General features: G+C 38.9%; 1 protein-coding gene, 1 long non-coding RNA gene and 1 pseudogene across 2 annotated transcripts; 2 read left to right on the top strand and 1 right to left on the bottom strand.

Moving 5' to 3' along the window:
- On the bottom strand, window positions 1–1,926 carry LOC133739889 (uncharacterized). The gene is made up of 2 exons (XR_009860873.1): window positions 547–1,926; window positions 1–359 (listed from the first exon to the last, which is right to left on the bottom strand). It is a non-coding gene; the product is annotated as an uncharacterized LOC133739889 (long non-coding RNA).
- Window positions 1,927–3,626: 1,700 nt separating this feature from the next.
- LOC133740196 (acetylserotonin O-methyltransferase-like) lies at window positions 3,627–5,118 on the top strand. Its single transcript, XM_062168116.1, has 2 exons — window positions 3,627–4,467; window positions 4,729–5,118. The coding sequence occupies exons 1-2, from the start codon at window positions 3,688–3,690 to the stop codon at window positions 5,026–5,028; spliced, it is 1,080 nt and encodes a 359-aa protein (XP_062024100.1). The 5' UTR covers window positions 3,627–3,687; the 3' UTR covers window positions 5,029–5,118.
- Window positions 5,119–9,966: 4,848 nt separating this feature from the next.
- LOC133741604 (U2 spliceosomal RNA) lies at window positions 9,967–10,144 on the top strand (annotated as a pseudogene).
- The last annotated feature ends 323 nt before the right edge of the window (window positions 10,145–10,467 follow it).

Raw genomic sequence — 10,467 nt, forward strand, 5'->3', positions numbered from 1 at the left:
TAAAAATATAAATATCTGCTCTCATTTTTTTGTTTTTTCAAAAAGAAGTTACAAAAGATTAGAATCATCTAGCAAGATCTACTTTTTTTCGATGCAAAAATATACTAAATTTATACAGCAAAATAATTGAACTCCTTGTCTCAAAAAAATTGCTTTCCCAAGATCTGTTCTTTCTCATTCCAAAGTTCAACAAACTAACTTTGGAATTCCAAGATGCAATTCTAAAACTTGAGAAAATCCCTCCAGAGTACCAAGCATTCCGCCGTCTTCGCATTCTCTTGCATAATTGCCAAGTACTGCATATCTAATTCTTCATTTCAGGAACGAATCTCTACTTCCTTTCTCAGCATAGTTGCCTTCTGCAATATTGAACCATATATATAATTCACAAACCATATATTAATTTCTAAACAAAGTGAAGAAACAATTAATGAAGTTCCTCCTCTTCCCACTTCCCACTTCCCACCAACCTCAACACTAAAGCAATTAAACCATAATAAAAACTCAGTAGAAGGTGCAGATCTGCTATTGTAAACAGAAACTTACAGCTTTTATGGCAATAGCCCAGAACAGTGTGAGGAAGACATGCATGGTTGAATTTGAAGAGGGTATAGGTCCAGAAGCCAACCTAAACATCAAGCTCCTCATCGAAGGCCGATGAGTACTATTATCCAGATCTCGTCGATGCATCAGAGCAGATCGTGAACGATCTTCAGACACGGCCGACGTTCGACCCAAACTCCATTCCGGCAAGAGATCGGCCTTGAACCAAAACCAAGTCGAACCAGACCCAGCGACTTCCAATCGTCGACAACCTCAACTTCTTCCATATTGATGCGCCGGAATAGAACCCGACAACGCCGCCGCTGACTCCGAATCGATCCGCTTCCAAATCGGATTCCGAGGCTCCGGCGATGACTTTTAGCAGCGATGTCGTCTTTGTCGTCGATGAAAGAGATTTATAGTCAGCTTCGTGATATGGTTCTCATGAACTAACTAATCTTGAAGATTTCAGAGTAAAGCACTAGTACCTTGGGTGTTAGTAAATCAGTTTGAAAAAGTTTTAAGTTAAAAAAAATGAAAAAAAGCAATCTGAAACCTGAAAGTGAAAAAGAATATTCATAAGAAACACCAATTCATATATCCATATGACAATCACCCGGAGTTGCTGTCTGAACTCTTGGAAGAGGAGACCAAGATCTGAAGACGGGTGTGTCGTCGAAGATCGGAGAACAGAGAACTCAAGAGAGAAAATCCATAGGAAGTTCAGCTGAGAATGAATTTATTTTACAAGTCTAAGTTATATTGAAATCAGTTATCAATTCATACGTTTTACAGTGTCATTTGTATATTGACATAACCACAGATGTCCGTGTGGACTGACAAAAGACACTGTTATATGTGTCAATTGCATTTTTGCAATTATCGATGCAACTTTTTATCAAAACATTGCATACAGACTTCGGTAACATAAGGTAATCACACGGATAGCTGTGTGAAGTCACTGTGAACTACTATATCAAAACTCTGCAACACAGTCTAATCAAAATGGTCTCTCACCGATATCTGTGTGTGATAGTAGCTCACACGGAATATTGTGAAATTTTTTTTCTTCTGGGACCTAACTGGCTCTATCTTATACTGATCTCTGTGTCAATTGCTAACTCAAACGGATTATCTGTGTGTTTAGTCAATGACCACTGATTTTCAAAGTCAGTGTCAAAAAAATCTGTATGTAATGCTTGTTTTGCTAGTAGTACGTGTATTATTGTTCATATTTCCCACGTGATACTGATTGCTTGTATTGTAGTTACCAACATTAGTGAAATAATCCTTGAATGGTTGTATATCATATCCTACGTTGTTCTAATCGTTGCGTTAACCACAAAAAAGAAGAACATGTGTATGGAATGCCAAGCATTTGAAAATTCTGAGAGTTCGAGATAAATACGGCTGCTTCAAGCAAAGATGAAACAAATAATTGCGGCACAAATTCTTATTCTTTGGCCATGAATCAAAGCTTAAATGAGCTCAACTTTGCACTTGGGGCAACGATGCAGCTGATAAAGTTCCAAGCTCGTTGCATGCTTGTGTTATTTCAGATCTTCTCTATATCCAAGATGCGATGGGGTTTGTCTGCTGTGCCTAATTAAAATAAGGGGGCCTTTGCTACGCGTGATAAAAATGTGCTCAAATTTTGGAGTTGTTTTGTGCTATAAAAATGCATCAGTTTAGTCAGAATGTATCAGATACCTTTAATTGGAAATATTTCTTAAACAATGAGTAATCCGATCTTGTAAAATCTCTATGAAAATGATGGATTACTCAGACCATACAAAAATTGTGTATATACATTGCTTAAACTGTATCCTGGGTTCAGCCCAGTGCCCTCGAGAATTTCTGGAAGAGCTTCCTTCGGGGTGAAGCCCTACAATTCTTAGTCTTAAACTTTATTAGCTTAAAAAATCGTAATATTCTGCTTGATAGTAAATCGTTTTGATTAATAAATAGTTGCAGTTTGTTTTGTTGTTTGTTCTAAATAACCTCGACTCTGCAATGGTTTGGGTGCTCAATGACGATTGTTAAGTAACCTGAACTTTGTGCTAGTTAAAATTTGAAACAGAACATTTACTTTTTATACAGATCAAAACTCTCTCACCGCCTTTTATGGTTAGCTCTCCTGAAATCATCTGCGGTGGCTTATGCCTTGTCGAGTTATGTTATGCTACTACGTTGCACACCAGGCATACCCTACCAAATCTGGTTCGAATCATGGTTGGATTATTTATAAACATTTTTACACCGATTTACCCCTTATGGCCTTATCGAATCCGATTCAAATCTTGGTAAATATAATTTATAGGACATTTTAGACAACATCTAATTACTTCTTCCCATACTAGATTTGTAGGGTAGTATTCAAACAAGTGCAATCCACATCAGATGATATTTTGTTTTGCTTCGATTTTAGTTTGATAAACAGTTTATTGTATTATTATTATTAATTGTCGGCCATTCTGCGAAGTACTGTTAGCTGATATTATTGTTCATATTTCCCACGTGATACTGCGTGATGCTGATTGCTTGTATTGTAGTTACCAACATTACTGAAGCAATCCTTGAATGGTTGTATATCATAGCCTACGTTGTTCTAATCGTTGCCCTAACCACAAAAAAGAACATATGTATGGAATGCCAAGCATTTGAACATTCTGAGAGTTCGAAAAAAATACGGATGCTTCAAGCAAAGATGAAACAAATAATTGCGGCACAAATTCTTATTCTTTGGCCTTGAATCAAAGCTTAAATGAGCTCAACTTTGCACTTGGGGCAACGCTGCAGCTGATGAAGTTCCAAGCTCGTTGCATGCGTGTGTTATTTCATATCTTCTATATATCCAAGATGCGATTGGTTTTGTCGCTGTGCCTAATTAAGATAAGGGGGCCTTTGCTACGCATGATAAAAATGCATGTGCTCAAATTTTGGAGTTGTTTTGTGCTATAAAAATGCATCAGTTTAGTCAGAATGTATCAGATACCTTTAATTGGAAATATTTCTTAAACAATTAGTAATTTGATCTTGTAAAATCTCTATGAAAATGATGGATTACTCAGACTGTATACAAAAACTGTGTATATAACTTGCTAAGAGCACAGAACAATCGCACACAAACACACAATAAAAAAGATGGAAGATACACAAAGAGAGCCAACTTTGGAAGAGAAACGAGAGGAACGTGCCAAAGTGGAAGTGTGGAATTATGTGCTTGGGTTTTCAAAAATTGCAGTGGTAAAATGTGCCATTGAGCTTGGAATAGCTGATGCTATTGAAAGCCATGGAAGCCCCATGACACTCTTAGAGCTATCGGCAACTCTTAAGTGCGATCCTTCTTCCCTTTACCGCATCATGAGGTTCCTAGTTCACCAGAAAATATTCAAAGAAGTCCAACCCAAAATCCCATCAGGCCCCAAAATTTATTCACAATCACCTTTGTCCCGCTGCCTACTAAAATCCGGTGAAAATAGCATGGCTGCATTGATTTTGCTGGAGAGTAGTCCAGTAATGCTAGCATCATGGCATGGCCTTAGTGCCCGTATTCTAGGCAATGGCACCAGTACTCCCGCATTTGAGGCAGTACATGGTGAGGATTTATGGAGCTTTGCAGCGGCTAATCCCGGTCACAGCGAGCTTATCAACAAAGCAATGGCTTGTGATGCAAGATTGGCACTGCCTGCACTGATTGAGAGTTGTTTAGAGGTTTTCAATGGGATTGAGACCATAGTGGATGTGGGTGGTGGTAATGGAACTACTTTAGGCATGTTGGTTAAGGCCTGTCCTTGGATTACTCGAGGGATCAATTTTGATCTTCCTCATGTTGTATCTGTTGCTGAGGAGAGTGATCGAGTGGAGAATATTGGAGGAGACATGTTTGATTGTATTCCAAAGGCCGATGCTGCAATTATCAAAGTGAGTATATATACTGCATGTCCTCAATCTTGCTTAGTAGTCAAGCTACCTTTTCTTATATATGTTTGTAACTTCTTTTTATTATTTTTTATTTTTTTATCCATCATTAACTTACCGTTTGTGTGATTCTTTAAATTAAAGATACTTACGCGATGCCTAAGCTACATCATCTGTATGATCTGCTAATGCGGTTTAGAAAATATCTTTGGCATCTAGCATTAATTATTTGTATAAATTTTGATTATTCTTATGTGTATTTAGTGGGTTCTTCATGACTGGGGAGATGAGGAGTGCATCCGTATACTGAAGAAATGTATGGAAGCAATTCCTGAGGACAAAGGGAAGGTGATAATTCTGGAAGCTGTTATTGAAGAAGATGAGATCAAAGACGAGCTAACCGATGTGAGATTGATGCTAGACATGGCGATGATGGCTCATACTAGCACTGGCAAAGAGAGGACCTTGAAGGAATGGGGATATGTTCTTGGGGAAGCTGGTTTTAGCCGACACACGGTCACACCTATTAATGCTGTCCAATCTGTTATCCAGGCTTTTCCATAATGTTCGAAAACTTGTGGGATTTAAAGTCCTGAATTTCGTGTATTATTGTATTGTTCAGGTTAATTATACTTGCTGGTATCTCTTTGTGGTTTTTGTGTGGACAATAACAGTTTGTGCTGATCTCTTTCAATCTTAATTCTGATATATGGGAAGTGAATTGTTAAGTGAGAGATGTATATACTGTGAGATTCGTAAGTTGAGCCTTGAACTAAAACTATGAGTCCAACATATCTTGAACTAGTAAAGTAGCTAGCTAGTTGGCTAATCTTGCAGTTACAAAATGAAGCAGGCAAGAGAGCGTACGGCCCTGATTAAACATGCCCTATTTTTCTTGTAGTGTGCTTCGTTGTCAAAGACGCTAAACTTAGGCCTTGATTGAGCCTCAGACCAAAAGAAAAAAAGGCCTTTGATTGAGTCATGGCCACCACTGACAAACTTTCAAAGGGTTCTCGTGGTTCAGCTATCACTATCTATGTAATGCATATAGAGATTATATCCAGAATGCAATAAAGAAAACCACTCAGGGAAAAGTAGCCTCGTGGAGCTATCAACAATATCAAGGAATTACGTCGATCAAGTAAAGTTGCTGGCTTGCATCAATCACATCAGTTGGTCTTGGATCACAATATTCAATTTCTACAAGCATGCATGTGTATATGTACAACTAAACTTACATAAAAGTACATTATATGTAGTTGATGTGTAATTACTACATCAATAATTAAGACCATTACTTAATTCTCTGAAATTGGTAATTGTAGTCTGTGGAGAACTGAAAGCCGGAGTAATAAGTGAAAAGATGATAGTGGGGCTGCTTATCACAAAGTTGATTTTCCCTTGGTCTTGTTGCATTATGTTCAGTATACTTTTGTTCTGAATATGTGAAAAGATGAGATATATTTTTCTTAATTACAGATATTAACATATGGCTAGTCATTGTTGTTCATAACAGAGATCCATTCTATCTCGTAATCATTCTCATTCTATTTTGAGCATAGCGCTCCTACTCCTCCTCCTTTTTCATCGTCGTTGGTCCTTTTGACATAACATTCTCAGCCACCTCCGGTCCGGTAGGAAAGAAACCTATAGCCAGTGACCAGCTCCGCTATGGAGCCATGGAGGTACCCTGAAATCCGCTCCTTAGCTATAACATTCCAGAGTCATGCAGAACAGACACTAACCGTCGTCCAATTCTAAAAATTAATTGGACCTTCAAGGGAGTACTCATGTATTAATGCAACCAGATATACATGTTCACTGATTTTCGGTCCTTGTGTAGTCCTCACATGAAATTGGAGTGTCAAATCAAGGTTCGAAGTTGGTTGGCTATGTTTGTTTCCTGCAGAAAGGTAATTAATGAAATTAGTGGTTAGATACAATCCACAGAGAGAGCAAAGACTTGGATTAAAACAATCTTTGCACTTGGGGCTGTTCAACTTGGGAATAGAAATGAAAACTCAACAGACTACTCCTTTCTGTATTTCTTTTAAAAGTACATGTATAAAAATGTTCACCTTCTATTAGTTTTCAATTTACTAATGATTAAAAAAGAAAACTTTTAACTTTATAGCTTTCTGTGGTAAAGTTTGGTTGGCAAGCACTTAACTTCAACACTGGATAACTGTATATTACAAAAATGAAAACGAATATCAAGACTCCCTGCGCTCTCTGCTAGGGTTTGAGGCGCGGCGCCTCTTATGGGGTGTTCGCGACCTGACTTTTCTCCATTCTTGGAGATCTTTTTAGGTTTCGGCCTAGGTATGTTTGCCCTTGTCGTTTTCGGGAGCAATGGGTTATTGTGGGGTGAGAATCTTGAGGGGTCGGTGCTGCTCTTTGACGATGGCTGCTTCGTTTTGGGTCGTGCGGCAGGGTTCAGACTGGAGTGGGCGGCGGTTAATGGCGGTGGAACCGTTTGGGGTTTGTGGGATCCAGGTGTATTGGATTGGTTTCCTTGCATCCACATTGGGTTCAGCGATTTGACAAGATCTGATCCTCTCTTGGCTAGTTTGTTTGCCTCTGGTTGTGAATCTGTAGGTGCTCGCACGCGGTCTGGTAGCATGGGATTATGCCGGCGGTGGGGCTGGTCGTGGGCGGCGTGGCTCAATGATCGGCGCCGACTGTGCACACAGCTACGGGTTTGGGCCTCCTCTTGTTGGGGCTACGATGGCGGCGACATGTTGGTCGGCGATGGTTATAGCAGCAAGGCGGCTTTTTCCCCTGTCAGTTACGGGGCCGTGTGTGACGGCGCTGGTTTTCTGGTGGATGGTATCAGGATCCGGATCTGGGATCCGGGTGGGCTTGGCAAATGGAGCCGGATCTGGGATCCGGGTGGAGTTTGGTATTGGCCTGCGGCCCACTATCTTTGGTGGGCTTTTTATGGTTCGCTAGAATGGATTAGGGCTCCTGTGATTTACTATTGGATCCAGGACCCAATTCTATGGTATTTGTTCGTGAAAGATCGTCTGCCAACATGGCCATGTTCTGACACCCTTGGCCGGCTTCGATCTTTAGGTGGGAGAGTGCCTTCATTCCGACGCCAAGTTGATTTTTGTCAACTGGTGCGTTGGAGTTCGATGGGTAGTCAAACCACCGACTACTCAATTCACTACACGGCTGCAATCCGTAGTGTAAAATCAGCACTGCGTCTCGACGTTGCTGCTCCTTGCATTATTAAGTTTTTGTATTTCATATGTATTTTCTTTTTCGTACTGTTTCTTGATGTCTTTTGGCATCGTATCGTTGTAATTTTTCAATTTCAATAAATGGCTGACCCCCTTCGATTCAAAAAAAAAAAAACACTGGATAACTGTTATTGGTTATTTGACGACTTTATCTATTCAACATAAGTATGCTGCTGTTGAGTTTTTGGCCATTTGTTATAAAATCCAGAGTCTTTTCTGTATTAGGTGGAAAATCAACTTTCATTGATTTTGTTTTGAATGTTGGTCGCTTTGCAAGAGTGATGAACATTTGACTCTGCTTCTAAAAGTTTATGTATCACACTGTGCAAGTTCACATCCTTCAGGTTATTCACTTATGGAAGGCTCCACGGCTTGGTTTTTCATTATTTTATGTGATAAGCAAGAGAAAACGTATCTATTTCACCTAGCATTACTCATTCTATTATGACATTATATTTGCGATATTTGTTTAGTTTAATATACAGTTCTGGTCTTCTAAGGATATCGAGTTTAGATATGTAAGTTTAGCTTGTGTAAGTTTAGATTGCAACCGAACCTAACTTCACATGTAAGAGCAACTACTTTGGTTCTTGATTTGCATAACTATTGCACTGAAACTGTTCTTGTTGAACCTTCTAATGGCAACACTGTTATTGGATTGGAATTCAGTTCCGCAAGCAGGCTACAAGCTTAACTAAGCATGCCATCTCTAGTGAGTCCTAAAAGAAGAGCTGTGCTACGAGTTTTGGAGCTCAAGTGTTCATACAGATCCTGGCAAAGTTTTAAGGTAGTTCTTTTCTAAGGTTAAGGAGCTATTAAGTGAAACACCTAATTAATAGTTATATACACTTCAACATTTGCATGAAATTGCTATTCCATTGCGTCTGAGCCGTTGTCCACCTAGATAACTATATTCGACTGATGCATCCTAGCAACTGAAGCATACCTGGAAATAGGGATACTCTTAATGCTAAACATTCATTTAGAAACTGAAGCATATTGATCTAGCATTATTTGGCATCTAATTTGGGAGCTCGTCATCTTAAGTCTAATTTTATCCTATATAACTAGGTTGATTCAAACACTGAAAGCGAGTCAGCTCAAGAGATTGTAGCTGTTCCATATCTTCCAGAAACCTCAAAATTAATATGCTTTACTATCTCAACCTATCAGAACCGTCACGATAGAGTACCCTTTTTCCTGTACGTCTGTACTTATGAGTGCATTCAGGAATCCCCTTTCCATTCTGTATCAAAATTTTACTGTCATGCAGTTTTGGTTCCCCTCTTTCCATTTTTACATGGACGTGTAAGAGTTCTAAAATCTAAACAAGCTGAGACCAGTTTGTCATTCTGGCTCAGCTAGCTCATATAGTTTTTTCTATTGATCACTTTTCATAGGTCTGTAAAGAGAAAAGAATGGAGTGCATACGACTTTTGCTGGTCAGAATAGAAAGACCAAATAATTCTAGATGAGGACACGGTTATTCAAGGATCAATATGTAGATGGAGTTATTAACTGCTTCAAGTCACAAGAAAATAAAATGTATGTGCAGTAGCTAGCAGGCTCTCACTTTCATAGGAACCTGCAGCTGTTGTAACAAAGTTGGAGCACCACAGGATTAATGACTCTTCCTTAGTGAGCACCTAAAACAGAACTACATAAAAGGATTCCTCTGCTCTATATAGGAACTAAGAAACAAAAAACGGCCTGTCAGGTGTGTGCTGCTTTTGCAAATATATAAACAAGGCACCTAAATTTGTCCAGCTTCAATTCCAGTACTATCTCTAAGGGACATTGAACTTTGCCCTCATGACTATTGTAGTTGACTGTCATGACGACTATGTGCAGGAAAATGGATTATATACTATAACACAAGCATAGCTTGGAGAAAGTTGACATTCTTACCGTTGAAATAAATCTAAAATCTACACAGCTAAACACAGTTGCTCAGTTGTTCGTTCCTTCGGTTTGACTATTTGCACACAAAAGAAGATGGTTAAAGCCATAGATTCTCCCTTGATTACCAAAAGGCTAATATGTGGGCTAAGAACTTAGATAGTCAGTTGTTTTGTCATTCTTGGCCCTTCTTTTAAATGCCGGAGGTGTTAGCCCTGAGAGACATGGGTGTTTATATATTTGTCTTTGTGGTTAACGGTTAGCCAGCTATTTTCTCTTAGTAGTGTCCCACATCGCTATAAGTAAAACTCAAGAAGGTGACTGGAACTATAAAATGGAAAGTCTACAGCCTATAAGTACATATTTTTCGGCTTTTTGGCTAAGATCAAGTGTGGTATTTGTTTTTATTAGTTTAATATTTGATATATGGATCAATGATTCATACGATATTAAATTAATTTTATGAAGGGGTGGGTCTATCACTGTAGCTTGCTATAGGGTTCCATGTGTGTCATCCTTACATGCACGCAATTCATGCATTTTAATGTATGCAGGGACATGCTGGTGCAGCTATAACGTATGGGCTTATTAGTCTACAATGTCTGTCACCATGCTTCTTTTATGTTATTGTAGAATAGTTGTCAAGATTCTTAATGAGTAACTGCAATATATTAAGTTCTTGCCATAGATCCATTTTATGAAGGGTGATTCTTCAAAAAAATGGTTTGCAGCCAGAACTTATTCCGTTCTCATGTCATGAACTTTCACTCTTAATGACATAATTGCATGTCTTAGGTGTTGAAGTCCCAGAATCTTTGACGAACTGGACTTCAAAACGGGGTTTTTTCGCCACAAAGGC

This window comes from Rosa rugosa, chromosome 3 (assembly GCF_958449725.1).
Source record: "Rosa rugosa chromosome 3, drRosRugo1.1, whole genome shotgun sequence".
Taxonomy (NCBI): Eukaryota; Viridiplantae; Streptophyta; class Magnoliopsida; order Rosales; family Rosaceae; genus Rosa; species Rosa rugosa.

Coding starts and splice junctions, on each gene's coding strand:
- LOC133740196 (XM_062168116.1), top strand. CDS start 3,688: ATGGAAGATACACAAAGAGAGCCAACTTTGGAAGAGAAACGAGAGGAA. Junction 4,468..4,728: donor CCGATGCTGCAATTATCAAA/GTGAGTATATAT, acceptor ATGTGTATTTAG/TGGGTTCTTCATGACTGGGG.